This window comes from Protomyctophum parallelum, assembly GCF_964188405.1.
Source record: "Protomyctophum parallelum genome assembly, chromosome: 13".
Taxonomy (NCBI): Eukaryota; Metazoa; Chordata; class Actinopteri; order Myctophiformes; family Myctophidae; genus Protomyctophum; species Protomyctophum parallelum.
In genome coordinates, this window is record NC_139708.1 from 15,877,088 (window position 1) to 15,897,670 (window position 20,583).

General features: G+C 42.3%; 1 protein-coding gene across 1 annotated transcript in view; it reads right to left on the reverse strand.

Moving 5' to 3' along the window:
• Window positions 1–20,583, reverse strand: part of abca3b (ATP-binding cassette, sub-family A (ABC1), member 3b) — a gene marked incomplete at its 5' end in the record, with an annotated part of 46,499 nt that overhangs the window by 20,652 nt on the left and 5,264 nt on the right. The window contains 10 exons of the mRNA XM_083778974.1: window positions 137–291; window positions 1,133–1,262; window positions 1,560–1,706; window positions 4,638–4,819; window positions 5,226–5,399; window positions 10,730–10,850; window positions 11,366–11,482; window positions 12,282–12,541; window positions 14,759–14,924; window positions 19,224–19,351. Of these exons, the coding sequence (XP_083635100.1) occupies window positions 137–291; window positions 1,133–1,262; window positions 1,560–1,706; window positions 4,638–4,819; window positions 5,226–5,399; window positions 10,730–10,850; window positions 11,366–11,482; window positions 12,282–12,541; window positions 14,759–14,924; window positions 19,224–19,351 (1,580 nt within the window). The remainder of the gene's footprint in view (window positions 1–136; window positions 292–1,132; window positions 1,263–1,559; window positions 1,707–4,637; window positions 4,820–5,225; window positions 5,400–10,729; window positions 10,851–11,365; window positions 11,483–12,281; window positions 12,542–14,758; window positions 14,925–19,223; window positions 19,352–20,583) is intronic.

Sequence of the window (20,583 nt, forward strand, 5' to 3'; positions counted from 1 at the left end):
TGTAAAATAATATCAAATAATATTTATTTGTGAATCGATTAACAATGGCAATTAATCCAAAAATCGATTATATTTTCCACCCCTAGTGCAAGTCGAACGCCTTGTGTAGTGTGTGTGTGTGTGCGTGCGTGCGTACCTGTGCATAAAAGAGCAGATGCTCCCTGACTGTCAGGTTATCAAACAGCACATCGTGCTGAGGACAGAGGCCCAGGCTGCGGCGGATCAGAGCCATATCCTGACAGATGTCGTAACCGTTGATATAGGCCCGTCCACTGGTGGGCGGGAACAACCCTGGGCAACGAGGACACACACATCACGGTAAAGACATTACAGCATCCGGCCGGTGTTACGTTTCCACACCGCTCATGCCTGAGCAGTTGTGCAAAGTCAGTAAACTGCAGCTGCTCCCGTGCTATACTGCATTATGGTACTCAAATGAATGCTTTTGCACCCCCACTTTCAGACCAAAAAAATGGCAGGAATGTATATAGATAGTGAGCTAGTTTGAACTGAAAATATATACATTTTCCATTGCATGTGTTAGTCCACTTTTGAACACTTTGGTCATGTGTACACTTAATTTTGCATTGTTATGTGAGTTTGGTAACTTAAGACAATCTATTCTAAACGATTTTGTTCTGTACCTGTCCATGTTGTACTTATTCCTGTACCTATTGTACTTATTCCCCTCTTTGCACTGAGTGCAAAGAGGGGAAATGAACTGGGTCACTCAGGAGTTGGATCATGAGTTGAGCAGTCACGCACAGTGGAGCAGTTAACTTTAACTACTCTATTGTTTTCCAAAGTAGTCTACCACCAGCACCCATTTTTTCTTTTGTTCTCAAAGGCATACCGTGGGCTGAACTGGACGCCTGTTTTGACACCCTTGCTCTAGGTGTAGAACATTGCAGCAACAGGTGTTAAAGCAATTTAAATATTTTTCGCTTCCCGTCTCCTGCCCCCTACACACACACACACACACACACACACACACACACACACACACACACACACACACACACACACACACACACACACACACACACACACACACACACACACACACACACACACACACACACACACACACACACACACAGTTTATTCATGTATCAGTGTTTAAGATGGTCACCTGTCAGCATGGACAGCGTGGTGGTCTTTCCGGCCCCGTTGTGTCCCAGCAACACAGTGATCTGTCCCTCGAACATGTTCACCGTCAGGTCCCGCACAGCCTGCCGCGTCTTGTTGCCCAACGTAAATTCCTGACAGGCAGCCAAAATCGAAAAAGGAATTTACAAACACATTTCTTGAGACCACCACTTAGCCTGAGGCCAGATTAACCTTGCTGCTTATTTACCCACTTCAAACTTTACAAAAAGTAATCTCTAAAAGAGAAAACACCAGCACTCGCGGACTCTTGTTTTAAGGCAGTAATTTAATTATTCCTACCCGATACCCACTTCCCTTGGTATATTTAATGGTAGAATTCTCCATCCGTGCCCTTGATAATGGGATTAAAATCAACAGGCCGTGCTGAGCCTGTGGGCCTCAGTGGTCACCTTGGCCAGATGTTTGATCTTGACCCCGGAGACCAGTCCGGCTGGCTCCTCCTCCATGAACTCGCCCTTCAGAGCCTTCTCTGCGTCCTCCTCTTCCTCCTTCTCGTTGACCAGAGCCATGTGGGGGCTGCTGCACCAGTAGGAGGGCTGGGGATGGACACATAGACATAGAGATGGTGGGATAGGGATTCACCCGTTCACACTGACACACACCGTTGGCAGGGGAAACCATGCAAGGCACCAACCTGCACATTTGGAGGATTGACCCATAGACTAATGTTCTACAGGTCAAATTTACAAAGAACGTTGCCAAATATCCTTCACAAGGCGAACAAAGTTCAAAAGGGCAAAGCTCACAGTAAACGGTACTGTGGATGTCAGTGAGTGTGCACAATCGACAACCTTTATTGAATAAGAGTGTGAAACATTAATATTAACGACCCGCTGGTTAGTAAACTAAGAGTGCTAAGAAACACTTATACATGCTTTTGTTTCCAGTAGACTGGATTACTGCAATGGTCTGCTCACAGGACTTTCAAACAAAGCTCTTCGTCAACTCCAACTAATTCAGAATGCTGCTGCTAGAGTCCTGACAAAAACTAGAAAATATGACCATATTACACCAATCCTAAAATCCTTACATTGGCTACCAGTGTCCCAGAGAATTGATTTTAAAATCTTATTACTTGTCTATAAATCTGTTTGTGGCTTTGGGCCCAGCTACATCTCAGACATGCTGAAGCCATATGAGCCCTCCAGAACCCTTAGGTCATCTGAGGCTGGCCTACTGATAGTTCACCCGATAGCTGGAACAAAACATGGTGAAGCAGCATTCCACCATTATGCACCACAGACCTGGAATAGCATTCCAGGTTACATTAGAAAATCCCCAACCATAGCCGTTTTTAAGTTAAATTTAAAAACGTATTTATTTAACATTGCATATCCCAATTAACTGTGTTTCTATTAAAGGTGGGAGTATCTGTTGTAATGTAATGTAATTGTATCTATTATAATCTGTATTCATTTTAAAGTGCACTGTTGCACTCTGTATTTGTTTTTATTCTGTAAAGCACTTTGAATAGCCTTGAGTATGAAAGGTGCTATATAAATAAAATTGCCTTGCCTTGCCTTGCTGTTAACTGTGAGGACTGGTGTGACCAGTGCACACAGTCTGCATCACTCAAAGTGGAAGTAAGGTTTGTGTCTACTACATGCCCGATCTATGAGTATAGGGGTCATTGAGTGTTTCACAATTTAATTAACTGCCAATTATTCATCTTCCAAAGACAGATTGTGTGATCTAAAACGACACATCAGGCATAAAGGCCAACTTCTATGGAATAACACATGCATTGTATATTGGTTACATCCTCTTGTGGAGATAGGCAGGACAAATTACAGGATGCAACCAACGATACTAGGAACACATTAATGCCTCCAACAACAAAGCTATATGTATATAATTGCCCTTTTCTAATTAAGAACATTGAGGAAATGGCCTGTCAGAGGAAGAATGGCGGGGGGGAAATATAGAAGGTCACAGACCATTGACTGACGTTGCTAGCATTGTGCCGGTAATGATCGACACAGCTGGGGACACCCTCCTATACAAGAATCCCGCCTGATAAAACTCTCTGGAACTGTTCTGCCATCTAAAAAAAAAACCTTGGATTCAATGTAGTTATTACACAAGCTCTTGTTAATAATTTTCATTGGTTTAATATTTATAAAACCCACAGACATTCTTAACCACGTGATGTCTGAAGTCATTCTAGGGTAGAAAGAAAGAAAGAAAGAAAGAAAGCTGCTTGCACACTGCTGGGCTCCAGTTAAAACAATGATTTATTGCTCACATTGAGTGCCCGAGTGATACTTTGACCTACACACTCTTCATCAGATAGCTACAGAGTGTGTGGCTCAGAACATCACTCGGGCAGTCATCGAGTGCAATAAATCATTTTTAAACTGAAGCTTAAACGGGCGAGCAGTTTTTCCGCTCTTTTCTTTGTTTTTTCTTAGGCTCAGCACCTGCCTTTGTAATGGATGTGTTTCTTCTTACTATGTAAGGAGAAACTACATTCCAAACTTTTTAACAAATATTAAAAATATATATATTCTTGGTACCTTTACACAACACTGTCTCATAATTAGTATCAACGTATCAAATAGGCCCTATTTTTGTTTTTTTCATAAATCAATGCCCTATTTAATAGGGCATTGATTTATGAAAAAAACAAAAAAATATATATATTGAGATATCTGCCCAACAGCAACAATAAGAAACTGTGACCAGACAAGCTCTGATTAGAGAGGTCACTTGCGAGAGGTCACTCTGGGAATAAGTTGGACATTTGCGTTTATAAGAATCCTTTTTCTCAGTTGGACAATTAAAGGCACACCAAACAAACACAATGGCTATACAGCGAAGTACGCCTCTGCAGTCTGCTCATTCCACGCCCAGTCTCTGGAAGTTCCGGCAGTGCCAGGAAATGGGTCTTGCATGTTTATTTATGAGTGCATATACAGTATGCGAGCGAAAGCGCTTCCTTTTCGTGAGCGTGTTGCCTAGTTTTAACGATAAGCCTCGCTTGTCTTGGCTGGACCTTCCTGTCTCTCCAGCCAGCTGAGCGCAAAGACTTCCTGTGACCAACGAACGAGTCACCACAACCTTATCTGTGTCACCCTGTCTGAGACACTTTCACTACACCCTCACAAAGGCCTGATAACAAACACAGCGCTAACCAGACAGCCGTCCCCTGAACATTTGCCCTGCAAAGAGAAAGAGACGGACGGACAAAGCATCTGGTCCTAACTGTAATACTTAAAAAGAGGTTATGGTTTCCAGTAAAAATCACACTACATCCTGGAAGTCATAAGAAATGCACCATATCCTTCATGCCCAATTTAACCCATTAAGAACTGGAACACATCTGTGCCACTTTAGCTTTAAAAGATTATAATAATTGTGAAAACATGCAAACGTGTTGAACTCATAGCTTCAATGAGTACAAAAGACTGCGAGTGTGCAGAGGGTGCGTCATCAAGTCATGCATGTGTCAGGGCGTCAACGCGTACCAGGATGAAGAAGTAGTATGGCAGAGGCACTCCGTACTCCCCAGGGAAGACGGCCTCCACGTACCACGCCACCAGCCCGTACAGCAGGGCGTCCAACAGCAGCAGAGCCATGACCTGAGCCAGGGAGAAGTCATCGTCCACCGTCACCGAGTCGAACAGGTTGGACCACTGGATCCCCGTTCCTACAGGACAGGACAGGACAGGAAATGTATATCTATGCTGTATAGAAACAATATTAAAGTGTATAACTGTTTCTGTCTTTCACGCTATCTCCTCCTGTTCTCCTCCTCACTCAGCAGGCAACCTAACCACCCAGCAGGGGCCACTAGTGTAGCAACAAAGACCCTTGGTCAACCTTCCCACTCGCAAAAGAAATGCCAGTTGCGTTTGTCAGAACTCCCCAGACAATCTGGAGCTACCGCTGCCAGGAACTGAATTCATATTTCTGCCTTGTGTTTTGCCTCTATATATTACCCAGACAACGCTCACGTGGCATTTCTAATCAATTCCTTGCATTGATCTTCAACACACATCTATGACCAAATCCACTTTGATGATAGCATAAGGTATATTATGTGTTCACCTTACCTTTGCCTTCAAACATTCCTATAAGCTGGGCACCCATAGCCATGGCTACGTTGGAAATAAGGCAGGCAGACGTCTTCTGGGTATGGCTCAGAAGGTCATAGCGTGGCCACAGGAACAAGTAAGGCAGGTAGCTCAGGAAGTAGATGAAGCCACCTGCAGCTGCTGCCACATTGGCTAGAGAAAAAAAACATATGATTGGAGACGGTGAGACAAACATGGAGAAAGGGAGCTGCTTCATCACAAAGGTTCTGCAAGTTCACAGTTAGAAATAAATCAATGCAAAGAATGGAATACAAAGAAGGTTGCAATATTGTTATTCTCATAAAAGAATAAGACACGTAACAAATGAGCACTGTAACCCTTCCACATCATGCTTACATGACAGCCACTCATAGGGAAAATACTACAAGGGCCTCAGGTGCCCTCCAGTATAGTGTGTGCCAAATCAGCGGCTGAAGATAACCTTGTATCTATAAGATAAGAAAATGTCTCTTGGTTTCAATTAAATATTATACATTTTCTTGCTAACTAAAAGAAGACAGTAAATGTGTGTAAATGATGTACACACTGTATGCAAAAAGTAAACTGCAGCTCTATTAATTTTCTTTCTTTGTCAGTGAATGAGAGGTAGCAAGCCTGTGCCCCACATGTATATGGTTTTGATTTAATTCCACTATCATGAATTTTTTAAGAAAAAACAAAATAGAGACAATTGCAATTGCAATTAATATTCAACAAAAACATTGTGTAAATCATTATTGACTCTTTTAAAGAGTAATATCTGACTAAACTAAATTTCCAGAAAATCTAATGTCTAGGCATCCGTTTTGTGTTGTGAAAACATAAATGCAGTCAAATCAAAAGAATGCAGTGTATTAATCCACAATAAACCAAAGGAAAAGGGACAAAGGAGAGAGAGGAGAAAGGCGGAAGACAGACGAGAGTTGTGCAAGACGACAACAAGACGTCTTGTGACTTAAAGGGTTATTTTGACTTGCATTTTGGAAGAACAATTACAACATTTCATGGCAATGTGTCATTCCGTGGCTGAATGGTGCACATTAATGACTAAGTACAGTTATTTATTCCTAAAGAGATCGAGGGTGGGCGGGTGAGGGAAGAGACTGTCTTTGTATGAAATAATAAACTGGCGTCCGGCCAAGTGACGAGACTTGTGTTTTGACATATCTTGACAGAAATATAGCCCGTCCTTGTCACAAGCCATGAGGGAAATAAGACCCTCTTTCTGTCCTTCCCTTTACTCTCATGTCTTAAATAATGCAACATCTCAGTTGCCTGTGGGGGGTTTAATATTTTTGAGTATGGCCTGCAAGTTTACTCAAATAGTATTAATCAATTAAGTCTAGTCTATACAAGACTGAAGACTAGAGAGTCTAGTATACCCATGAATACAATCTTTAGGAATGACAGTGGCTTGTGACTAAAATATGTATGACATGTGTACACACTGTACACTTGTACAGTATAGATTTGGTACCTGACCTATTTTTCTGACACAGACTCTGTCACCTGCAACAAAACATGAATCATTCATAAAAGGCCAGCCCAGGGCAAGACCATAAAAGGGAGAAAGCAAGAGAAGACAGCAAGTGGAACTGGAAAGACGGGAGAAAAAACGAAAACCATTGGCTACTATGTACTCTATTTACTATGTATTTGCTATGAAAGACTTGACTAGGTACAGAATCAGTGAACACAGCCTTGCACTAGAGAAAGACCACAGACAGACCCCACTCCCAAGGGAAGCCAGCCTATGCACCTTGTACGTGTCCTGGCCTCTCTGGCTTTGTCTCCAAAACATCTGACATGCACTGTCCCTCTGATGTACTCGTTCCTGATCCTGATTCCTGCACTTGTTTCTTCACCTCTTTTCCACACTCTCCATTCCTCTGAAATGTTGACCCTAAGTACATAAAGTCCTCCACCTTCTTTATGTCTACTCCCTGTAACCTCACTGTTCCACTTGGGTTCCTCTCATTCACACACACGTGTATTCAGTCTTGCTGTTGCTAACCTTCATTCGTCTCCTTTCCAGGGCATATCTCCACCTCTCTAGACTCTAGATTTTCCTCTACCTGCTCATTGCTCTCACTACAGATCACAATGTCAACTGCAAACATCATGGTCCATGGGGATTCCTGCCTAACCTCATCTGTCAGTCTGTCCATCACCATGGTGAGCAAGAAGGGGCTCAGTGCTGATCCTTGCTGCAGACCCACTTACACCTTGTACTCCTCTGTCACACCCATAGTACCTCACCACTGTCTTACAACTTGTCCTGCACCAGTCTAACATACTTCTACGTCACTCCAGGCTTCCTCATACAATACCACAGTTCCTCTCTCGGCACCTCGTATATTCCGTTTGTCGCTAGGGGTTGGATATGCGCGCGTCCCTAGCGACTTTTAGGCGCCTCTAGCAAAAAAACATACCTCAATTCAACTAACGTTTAGAACGCTATTTTCTTCCGATCCATACAGGAATTAGAAGGTTAATACTTTATGCATTTGAGTGTGTATTTTATTTTTACTAGCAGACTTGCTCTGTCACAGAGCAAGAAAGGAGGAAGCACTGGCAGTCTGTGCACATAACCGAGCCGAAGAAGCCACTGAGCCAGACGCGCCGACCACTTTTAGTTTTACAACTATGAACTACAAGTTGTAGATCTGCTATTTTTCAATAGCTAAATTATAACATAATGTTTGAAACACCAAAAGGGGTTCCCGCCCAAAATTAGTTTTAAGAAAGCTTTTCCCTAACATGTTTTACTGATTATGATGTTGCTTACGCTTCTACAAAAGATTGGTGCTATTTTTTCTTCTTCAAAAAGCTTTATACCATGTATATATAACAACAACGCAATGTGACATAGCCCTGTTTACACAATGCTGTACTCCCTCCAGTAGTATACTTTGCCCATTTTTATTTATTTATTATATTTCGACACTTGCTTTGGCATATAAACATACGTTTTCTCATGAACATAAAGCTCCTTTGAATTGAATTCCCCGCCCCAAAGCAGAGACATGGGGTCTCTGCTCTACATTTTAAAGTGTCTTGTGACAACTTGATGATATGGCACTATAATACATTTGAATTGATGACAGATGGAGAGGAATGTTTGGCCTGAGTGCACTCAGCAACACAATATGACCGAACCGAATGGGAGAAATTCAACCCCTCCGTGTAAACCAACAAAAGCATAGTGTCTGGCATATCTTTTCAGTGGATCAGCAGGTAGAGTAGCTGTCTTGTGCAACACACTGTCTGAACCCCTAACTGCTTCCAGCAAGCATGTTGGTGTCTTGCATGGCCACTGAATGTAAAGTACACTACATATTATTATTGTCTCCACCAGGCCGAAGGCATGTGGGGAGAGTATGTTTTGCACTCCGTCCGTCCGCGTGTCCGTCCGTGTGTCCGTGTATCCGTGTGTGTGTCCGTGTGTCCGTGTGTCCGTGAACAGCTAATCTCGGCCACCGTTAACCCGGTCGATGCCATATTTTGCACACACACTCCCTGGATGCCAACCATGAACCTCTGCCCCAAACTTTCCAGAACGGTCTGTTATAGCGCCACCAGGAGGCCGCTTTGTGCAAAACAAGTTTTTGCACAGTACACCTACAGATTTTGTCCAAACATCACGCAAATTGGTACACAGTCTCTCTAGAGCCATTCAACGAAACCGCTCTTTCAGATTTATCAGACTCCATCCTGATTGGTTAAGATTGGCTTCCAAAGTTCACAGGAGTGCTCAGTTTCAAACAAAATGCTGCAAATCATGAACACATCGCGTGATTTCCGTGAAATTGTGCACCCACATTCCCACTAGGCCGAGGACGAAATGCCACATGAACAATTTCAACTCAGCCTCAAGGTGGCGCTATAACTGGCCGAAAAGTGTTTTTACCTCTAACTGCACGGATCTGTGGATAACCTGGTGGAGACCTGTGCCCGGAAGGGCACTTTTTCTAGTTAAATCTCTTTCAGTCAAAAAGCACTATATAGCGTAAATGCAGTTCTTCTCAGAGTCAGGCCCATATGGACTACTGCCATCATCAAGGCTAGATATTAAACCTGCGGCACACTGCCAGACTCTGCCAGGCTACCGGCCAAGGTGCCTGGACCGCTGAGCCACGGCCCAGGCCAAGGCAGTCTTTTCTAGTCATCATAAAGCACATCTACCATAGGAGCACAATGTGCTGTGTATGCGTAAAAATAGGATTTCCTTCTGAAGCCAATTAATTTAGTATATTTTAGTAACATTGGTGTTTGTCATAATGGAATTACATTCTTAAAGTGAATGCGTGTGAAGTATGGGCTCACACCTAGCCGCTAACTGGTTGGTTATCTTGATGATGTAGCGGAAATACAGTCATGCTGAGTATGAAGGAAACCCTGCTGTCGTCTGCTCACACATACCGTGCTCGTGTGTATGCAAATGTATCATTTGCATACACACAAGATTGCTTTTATCTTCTATCAATGCTTCCACTCATGCCTTAGAGGAGCTCAGACAGACGAGGCAAGCAACAAGACTCTGACCTATTTCGAAAGGAACATGCATCAAGTGAAAAGAAAATGCAAGAAGACACTGCAAACACACACACACACACACACACACACACACACACACACACACACACACACACACACACACACACACACACACACACACACACACACACACACACACACACACACACACACACACACACACACACACACACACACACACACACACAGGTGTACACAATGAAAAGATCTAGAGTCTAATAACGGCATGGCCTCCCTGTTCAATCTCTAACCATTCATAAAATGGTAAATGGTAAATGGTGCATTTATATAGCGCCTTTTATCCAAGGCGCTTTACAGAGATTGTGCATTACATTCACCCATTCACACACACATTCATACACCGATGGCAGCGGAAACCATGCAAGGCACCAACTAGCACATCGGGAGCAATTAGGGGTTCAGTGTCTTGCTCAAGGACACTTCGACAGTAAATCTGGGGGAGCCCGGGTTCGAACTGGCAACCTTACGGTTACCATCCAGGCACTCTACCACTGAGCCACCGCCGCCCCATTCATAGAAAGTTACTATGTGCACATCACAATGTTCAGTGGTGAAGCAGCACTATACAGGCTTGTGTTCATGCCCTAGTGTGGTCTCCTTTTAGCCACATGGAAATAGTCATCTTCATACATATTTCACCAATAATAACAAAAGCGATTCACAGGAACAATATTGGTGTAATTAAGAGAATTACCAAAAACAAATAATTCTTTACTTTTAACAACTTTCAACCAGGCATCCCTATTTTGGGCATGATTTTAAAAAATCTTCCAAATTGGCAGAAATGGCACATCTATAAGCATTGCATTGTGATGTGCTGTGAGCTTGTACATCTGCTACATCTGCTGCGCAACGTCAAAGCAATATAAGACACACAGGTCACTCCCTCCCTACATCCATCTTACCTCGTGAAAAGAAGGCACTGATCATGAAGCTGAAGTTGATGGTGGCTACAGCGAACACCAGCAGGAAGACAAACACCAACGTGGGGTCACTGTGGGTGAGCACAGCTCCTTCAGGGCTCACCTAAAAAGGCAGAAGGAAATCGCCAACTGGTTTTTAACATTTGGTTCAATCGATACACATCGATCTAACCCTCCAAAAGGCAAGACAGGAATTTGGTGCTTTATTGGGATCAAAAAGGTTGTGCGCATCCAAAACCCTCTAGAAGGTTCTGGTTCAACGGATCAAAGACAGAGAATAAGAACTTTCCACCGAACTCAAAGTTGCCTATTATCCACCCAACTGAGTTCGGTTGAATGTTGTTATTCTCTGCCTTTGGTGCCTTTGGTGCCTTTAACCATCTGAACCCTAGCGTCCCTATAATGGACATTATACATAAAAACTTGGTAAAAATTGGTAAACATTTACAGAAAATAGAACATCTATAAGCTCTGGGAGATTTGGTTTAGGAGGGGAAAAGGAGACCAAGTATAGACCCCTGGGGGACCCCATGCTTAACAGCTAAAAACAAAAAAGCCAAATGCGAGAATATGGCAGAGGCAAACCTTGACAGACGTGTGCTCGGATCGTAGACTCACCTGGATGCAGACGAGCAGAGTGACGAAGAAGATGGAGATGGAGAGGAAGAGGAAGAACATGAGGAACCAGGCGCTCCAATGGAGCCAGTTGCTGAGGCCCATCATCCGCATGTACTCCTGAGACACACGCAGAGATGTATTACATTTTGGATTGAAAAAAGCAGAGGAATATTTTGCAGCACGTAGTTAATAGGTAGTGTAACTGCCATTTTTTCCTATTTCCAGTCTCCTTTGGCTGTTACCTCACAGGTTTGGGAGTGATCCTACGCAGTACACACAGACAATTGCAACAGATGGATGTCCAGTCTTTGATCCAGTAATGTGTTATTTATTTATCAGAAGTCAGAAATCATGAACATGAACATACCAGTGATGTGAGTGATCCAGTGATGTTATTAGTAGATTATAGGTTATAGGTTAGTCTCTGTGCTGCTGATACTGGTGAGAACGGTTGGCTCCCTGGTTCCCTGTGTCTAGTCCCTTCTCAGTGCACCTGTGTCACCTTATAAGTGGTCACCTTCTAAAAGCTGTGTCTCTCAAGCCCGCCACCAGGTGGTCAAAAATAATACTGGTAATAATAATAATAATAATAATAATAATAATAATAATAATACAAATAATGCCTCTCTTCTAATGGCTCCTACAGGTAGATTCATTTATTCACTGTGAAATAACTTTATCGCAGTGTGATATTTGTGTTCCGTTTATGTACTAGCTTTAATTGATTATAAAAAAATCTGTTTTAATAAAAGACTTTTCAAAGATCAAACACAGCTTCATTGATTAAAAAAAATCAATAAATTATCCAAGAAGACTTCTCAACTATTCAATGAATCAATTAAGTAATCGATAGTTGCAGCCTTACCTATAACCTTTACACACACACACACACACACACACACACACACACACACACCTTGAGCTTCCTCTCCTTCTCCTGCACCACGGCGCGTACGATGTTGAGCGAGGTGTACGTGAAGCTGAGCACCAGCAGCAGGGGCAGCTGGTTCTGGATGGCCAGGATGAACACGTCGTACATGAAGGCCGGGTAGGGGAAGCGGGACAGAACCACCCGGGTCTGGGCCAGCAGGGAGGCCGCGCCCGTCCTGTTGTAGGAGCGCATGATGGCCCGGTCCACGGCATGCTGCAGCGCCAGGAAGCCCTCTCTGTAATAACCTTTAGAGAGAGAGAGAGAGAGAGAGAGAGAGAGACAGGATTAACAGAGCAGAATATGGAATGTAGGGATGTATCAATTAACCCATTCTGACCTGAGATCAGATTCTAAAAATGTCTTCTACATCCTGACAGTTTTCTGAAAAAGCTATGTCATTCGTTCTTCGATTTTTCAAAAATAGCAGACCTACAAGCTCGTAGCGCGCCACTCGTTGCGCGCTATGAGCTTGTAGATCTGCTATTTTTCAATAGCTAAAGCATGACATAATGCTAACACCAAAAGGGGCTCCCTCCCAGAATGGGTTAATTGATCGTTAAGAAATTAACAATTAATGGAATCTATCATTGGGCGGTTTTCTGTGGATGTAATGCTGTCTGCGCGCACGTGCGTGGCCGAGGAATGCACATGTGGGCCGGTTAAAAAGGTCCCCCCACCTTGGTAGCCACGTTTCTGCCTTTGCACGCGATGTGACAGACAGAAGACAGTGCACATTTAATTTGATTCCTTATACAAAGATGCCATTGCCTGGCTTTGTATTTCAAATGATCAAATAAATATTTGAATATAATATGCCTTTTGTATTCTTTCTGTACATCAACAAAATTTTATTTTAGACATTGAGGGAAAGTAAGATTCTCAGATAAAGAATATAAAAAAACTCTGCTTATCAACTAACTGGTTAATCGATTGATAAGTTTATCAATTATCAATTAATCGATAATTGACATGACCTAAATGCATGGATTAAAGCAACTGAAAATTATGGTATTGCCAAGTCATAATGTGTACAATTTGTGAAACATTAAGAAATGATCACAATAGAAATATAATGTTTTAATATTGTCCCGACTCCCTGCAATTCTATATACTGCCAACCAGACTTTCACCTTTGCTTTTGTATGAAATATCCGAGACTATTAGGATTTTATGGAAGATGCTTCTGAACATATTTCTAGTTTAACCAAAAATAGCCTATCTACAAGCTCTCAATGTGTCTGCAGCGCATTGAGAGCTTATATAGGCTATGTTCGCGGTGCAACATGCTTCCATGGAAGACATGCTGGCTTCCATGAAACCCAAATGACTGAAACCAGTTGTGGAGGACTGAGAGCTTTAATCCAATGGCATTACCATTTTCTATGTTTGGCAAATCATGGCTTTTCCCGGAAGACCCTTCAATTTCCCTCTAATAATAATGTACGTGAGCATCATCTCAAGTCTGTCATTCAATGCAAATGGATTGAGAGGTATTGAGGACCAAAAGTGGCTATGTGTGTGCGGCGTGCAGAGAGAGAGGGTGACAGAGAGGTGGTGGCGGTCTGAATCCATATTCATGAGATTCTAAAAGCCCTGTGTTGAGTCACTCTCATCACGAGTTCTAAAAGAAAAAACTGAAACTTGATTGCAACACAAGGAGTCTGTCTGAAGTGTGGCCTCTATATCACAGAGACGTCGTGACCTCATCCAAGACTCTCATTCGTTATCGACGCCTCGTTCAGAGGCGATGAGACCGCGCCGCTTCCAGGTGAAGGGCACGTACCGGGGGGGCTCCGAGTCGACAGCGACTCTGAGAGGGGTTGGTGAAGAGCACCAGATGGCTCGACCCACAGAGCGACGAGCCCTGTCAACAGCCACGGCACGATAACGCACCAATCAGGGCTAAGCTGTGGGCCCGTTGCAGCGCCGCGGTTACCATGGGAACTCTGCGACAGCAGGGAGGCTGGTCGCTCCCTCGGGGGAACGTCGTGGTAATAAGAGCGCTTTTGTGTCGACTGGGATCTGTGTTTCAATCACAAAGTAAATGAAGGGCAAGGGTGCCTGTGGCATTTGGCTTCTCTGTGGCACAAACGCTCACTTGAATTTCAAGCCGACGTACGTAAGTGCTAAGCTTCCACCCAAACCGAAAACTAGATGTTTGGTGATTGAGAGATAGCCCCCGCCGTCACAAAGCAGGTTCCCTCAAGCTGTTGTTCATTATATGCGTATCAACACTGGACCTCGTGGGTGAGGCTTCGGTTTGGATGGCTGCATCGGAGAAGTAAACATGACCTCCACGCTCCACAAGGCGGATGAGGGAGCAGAACATCTTCTGTATCATTTTGTAAAACAAACACTTACGTGTGTGTGTGTGTGTGTGTGTGTGTGTGTGTGTGTGTGTGTGTGTGTGTGTGTGTGTGTGTGTGTGTGTGTGTGTGTGTGTGCGCGTGTGTGTGTCTCACCAGGCGTGCCCCCCTCTTTGTCGTACTGCTCCCGAGGTCCCGGCAGCTGAAAGAGGGGGAACATTCTGAGGGTGTGCCAGTCCAGGTCATTATTGGGGTTGAGCTCTGACTTCTCCTTGGGCGGGGCGTTCCGAGGGGTGAAGGTGAAACGCAGGTGGTAGCTCACCTGTGTGAGGAGAGAGAGAGAAACTTAGGGAGAGTGACAACTAGAGACTTTTTTTGTGCAACTGCAATTGTGCAGCCGATGTTTTCATTTATTTTGTCGTTTTAAACTATAAAAATGTAAAAGATAGCCGACAAGCTCACAATGTGTTCTATTTACTTATTTGCTTATGAACTAAATCGATCAAAAACATGTGTAAAGCGGATCTAGGACTGCCCAAAATCGGGATTGGCCCCAAAAGTCTGGTATCAGTCGGGTTCAAGTGAAAACTCAACAGAATGCCGTGGGACAAGCAGGCTATTTGAGACAAACAGGTCGATTATCCAGTTCCAATAATATTACATATCATATTACAGTTTTTAGAGCTGGGGGCGTGGGGAATGTCATATAGCAATTTTGGGCATGTTAAGAAGCGCTTTCGACACCCCGTGGATTGCGCAAAACGACCTTGAATTAGTCATGGGAGTGTTTAAGGAGTGTTTGAGACGTACCCAATCAACATGTCCGTACTATTCTCTTTACCAGTCAGCTGATGTCACATACGGAATGCGCACTTTGGGGATCGTGGTATTACATTTCTTCAGGCTGGCACCATAGAAGACATGACATGACTTTGTCACATTTGGGTTAATTATTCCTATTGCACTGCATGCTGTCACCTTTATGCCTCAAAATAATTTGTTTCTATTGAAAAACACCAGTAAAATTATATTTTAATTTAAATTATAATTATATTATATTTGAAATGAGTAATGAGTTGAATGCGTGGTGCGTAATGCTGTGGCCCGTGATGGTATATGGTCTTCGCTCGTAGCATTTTATTGAAGAAGACTTGAATCGGGTGTGATACAGCGTATGAAAGCAAACTTCCCAATGATTATGGAGATGTTTGTATTTTTTTTAAAGGTTGAGAAATGAAAGAATTATGGCCGTTTCTAATCTCAACATTTTACAAAAAAAAGACGCAACAAAAGAGCTGTTGCCATGTCTCATAGAAACAAGTAAATAGGTCTATAAAGATAATCCCAAAATAAGCGCATATAACAGGGGTCTGTAACCTATTTTAAATGAAGTGCCATGTTTTTATTTTCTAGATAGTGAGTCTGCCATATCCAGATTAATTTGAATGACACCACATTAACATAAAAAAACATATTTTGATTGTCCACAAATATAAAGTTCTTCCTTCTTTTTAAATATGTTCTTGCACGTTGTTATAATGATCATTATATATCCCCCTGCAGTCAGAGTTCATAGTTTTAATGAATGTGATGCATTGTGAGCTGGTAGATCTGCTATTTTCAAAAGTAATCTTGGAAAATTTTAATTAATTTTTTGGATTAGCCGTCCTTAGTTGGGCAAATGCATTCATCTGGGGATCCTTGACATGGGAATGTGCTGTGTGAGGATCACTGGTTTAAACAACATTAGGAGAAAAGCCCACATAACCACTTTAGAAACAAGAAAAGCAACCACAACTACTACAACTACCAATATTTACAAGCAACTTTACAGAAAAAGAAGCCGCTTTTAATAAACAGACATGTTTATACAAACACTCCAGCAGCCTCCCAGAGCCGCTCAAGTGTAAAATCAAACAGTGCTTTTTGCATTTATGAGGTGGACAGACCCACGTCTAATCGTTATGCGCTGAGTGTTTTTAGGTCAAGGGGCTTAATAGCAAATTGCGCAAAGCGAAAATAATTAACATATGGACACTCCCACAATGCTAAAATATTCAGGAACGCCGTATGCCATATGTGTGTGCGTTCAACACGGGCCAATAAGGCTTTCATAATACGATTGTGCGCAGAGCGAGGCCAATTTATGTATTACCCCATTGTAAAACGGACCTTCAAAATCCAGCCCAAAGAGTATCACTGCCATTCAAGTTTACTTCACTTCATTCCACTCCTGAGACACTTCTGGTGGATGTAGACACATTGCATGGTCTGCTTCTCTGAACGAGCTGAAGTGGAGATGTGCACTTGAATCAACTTGAGTAAAGGCAAGTCATATTAAATATGTTTTAATGCCTTGTTGCCCCATTGGAAAAATGTAGCTTCAAACAGTTTCTTAATTCTTACTAACAATAAGTCTATTCGTGAGTCTTTTTTCATCTGAAATTAGTTGTCTCCACCAGGCCGAAGGCATGTGGGGAGAGTATGTTTTGCACTCCGTCCGTCCGCGTGTCCGTCCGTCCGTGTGTCCGTCCGTGTGTCCGTGAACAGCTAATCTCGGCCACCGTTAACCCGGTCGATGCCATATTTTGCACACACACTCCCTGGATGCCAACCATGAACCTCTGCCCCAAACTTTCCAGAACGGCCTGTTATAGCGCCACCAGGAGGCCGCTTTGTGCAAAACAAGTTTTTGCACAGTACACCTACAGATTTTGTCCAAACATCACGCAAATTGGTACACAGTCTCTCTAGAGCCATTCAACGAAACGTGTCTTTCAGATTTATCAGACTCCATCCTGATTGGTTAACATTGGCTTCCAAAGTTCACAGGAGTGCTCAGTTTCAAACAAAATGCTGCAAATCATGAACACATCGCATGATTTCCGTGAAATTGTGCACCCACATTCCCACTAGGCCCAGGACAAAATGCCACATGAACAATTTCAACTCAGCCTCAAGGTGGCGCTATAACTGGCCGAAAAGTGTTTTTACCTCTAACTGCACGGATCTGTGGATAACCTGGTGGAGACCTGTGCCCGGAAGGGCACTTTTTCTAGTTTATAATGTATTGTCCATTTGTTTTGTTCTATTGTTCTATTAACCCATTTTGACCTGAGATCAGATTCTTAAAATGTCTTCTAAATCCTGACAGTTTCTGAAAAAGCTATGTTTCTATGTCAGTCGTTCTTCGATTTTTCAAAAATAGCAGACCTACAGATCTGATATTTTTCAATAGCTAAAGCATAACATGATGCGAACACCAAAAGGGTTCCCTCCCCAAAATGGGTTAATGAAAGCCTAGAACCATTCATTGTAGAAATTACTCTTACCTGAATAGTCTCGGATATTTACGTTACTGAATTAATCTATTTAATTCAAATACCTTCACAATTGGCTCGCCTTAATGTGCAATTTATGTAATACGTACTACACAAATGAAAATAATAAAATAAAACACCAGGCTGCCTCGTTGAGCTAGAAAGACACACCAAAGACCATTTTATAAGAGTGGCTCACGCAGGCAGTGACAGACTGAATATAGCTCTCAGAGCTAGGAGACATCGAAAACAAGACAAGACATACAAATTCCTCACACAAAAACGTGGGTGGAATTCTCTTTGATTCGCTCTTTAGCACTATAGGTATGCAGAGGCTATACAGACGTAAGCCCAACCTGTTAAGCCTGCCAGAATCTCTCCAGACTCTCCTCGCACACATTTTAACACTGCTACTCTTAGTACTCTAGTCTATACAGTACCTCAACATAATGTCAAGAGTTTAGAAAGATGGTCCTTTATAAAAAAAATAAAAAAATAAAAAGTATAGACAGTGGTTAAACTAGCCTCCAATCCACCCTAAGGCAAGTTGCGTTGCAGTTAGGGCTGTCACGATTACAAATTTAAGTTGACGATTAATTGTCGCACAAATAATTGCAATTAACAATTTAATTGTTGTTTTTTTGCATTTAAAATTGGAACGTTACAATTTGTATTTCTGTTTTCCTTTTCGGCTTCGTAATCACAAATTGCACAGGGCAGATATGACAAATAACTTAAATATACAAAGAAATCACTGACACATTTAAAGGAGCATTCCACTGATTTTCATTTTTCATGGAGGTATAAAAGAAATCATTAACATGGTGAAACACATCTCGATGATGTCATCAAGATGTGTTTCACCATGTTAATGATTTCTTTCATACTTACAGTTCTAGGAAACACAGAATGGGGGGGACGTTTTTATTATAACAGCTCTAAGGTATATTAATGACATAGTACCATGGCACCGACGGAGGTGCGACAAAGAAAGCAGGAAGATCCTTCTGTATGAAATAATGAAAATGAGTGGAATGCCCCTTTAATCACATTTTATATTTTTTCCTTTCCAAAGAAATTTCAAAATAGTGGAAATAGTTGATCTACAAGCTTATAGATCTGCTTTTATTTTATTTTATGCATTTAAAAAAATGTAATAGATGGACATTTTCAACATAGATAAAATTGACGGTTATGCAAAAAATAATTGTGATTTTCTCAATTGTTTGTTATTATTGGGTGATTATGTAATAATTGTGACAGGCCTGGAAGCAGTGTGTGTGTGTGAGTCTGTGCAGTACCTGCTGTGGCAGCGGTTGGTCGTCGTGGGTGAAGGGATGCTCAAACACCACAGCAGCCAGAATCCTTCCTGACAGGGGGTCGTGCTTCACATACTCCTCAAACAGCTGCTCCGTCTCAAAGCCACGCACTGAAGATGGAACACACACACACACACACACACACACCTGTATTTACTGTACTTGTTGTGATGGAATTTTAGGATGGCATTTTTTATTAATATACTGTCATGCGTTTGTTCATGGTATTTTCAACACTATAGCCCGAGGTCGAAAACAGCCGATCTATACACTGCGACACGTTGTGAGCTTGTAGATCAGCTATTTTTGGTGCATGACCAAGGCGCAAAGTAAAAATCGGGCACAACTACAACTGCAACGCCTAAACTTCACCTCTAAATGCCTAATCCTAACCTCAACCGGAATATTTTCCTAAAACAAACATTTATCTTGTGAGGAACAGGAAAACTGTCCTCACACATAAATTCTATACTTTGGTCCTCAAACTGTATAACTACGTGCACACACGCACACACGCACACACACAGTAAAAATCGGAGGAACAGGAAAACTGTCCTCACACATCAATTCTATACGTACACGCACACACGCATCAGTTGCCAAGTGGCATTCACCTCACGTCACACATAGACGTTGTGGTGTCTGTGCCTTCATTCTCTGACATTGGTGCATTCTCTCCAAGGTGCAGTGGTGCACTGCAAAATCCTGAGTGTTCATTTCGCTCTAAGTGTAAACATGGACTGCGGACGCATGGTCCATTTGACACTACAACTCTGTACTACAACTCTCAGTATATCCAGACTATACATTTTGGTTGATTGTGGGTTTTTTTGGCACTGCACATTATGAACACATAAATACTTTTTTTTTAATCTATAACATTTCTTTTTATTGATATGACAAATAGGCTTTGATTGTGTACAAATCCTCGTACACAAACATTGGACAACCTAATTGCCTAAAATAGGGACAACCCTTAATTTCATCCATCAATATACAAATAAATGCAAATGATTGTGCAAAAGAATTAGCTCAAATAAATGCCATCAGGCAATTATGAAATAATTGTGACAGGTCTAGCTTCAGACAGGTGCGCACGCTCAAACGCAGAAGAAACAAGTGCTCATTTCTGTCAAGGACAATATGTGATAGCTTGAGCAAAGAGAAATCCAAGACAAACAGGTCTACGGTATGTCTAATGGTATTAAAGGTATTTATAATCTTATCATGAACACATGCAGGTATTCTGCGGCCTAGATTCTATGCATGTTAAGAGTTAAATCAGTACACACACACACACACACACACACACACACACACACACACACACACACACACACAC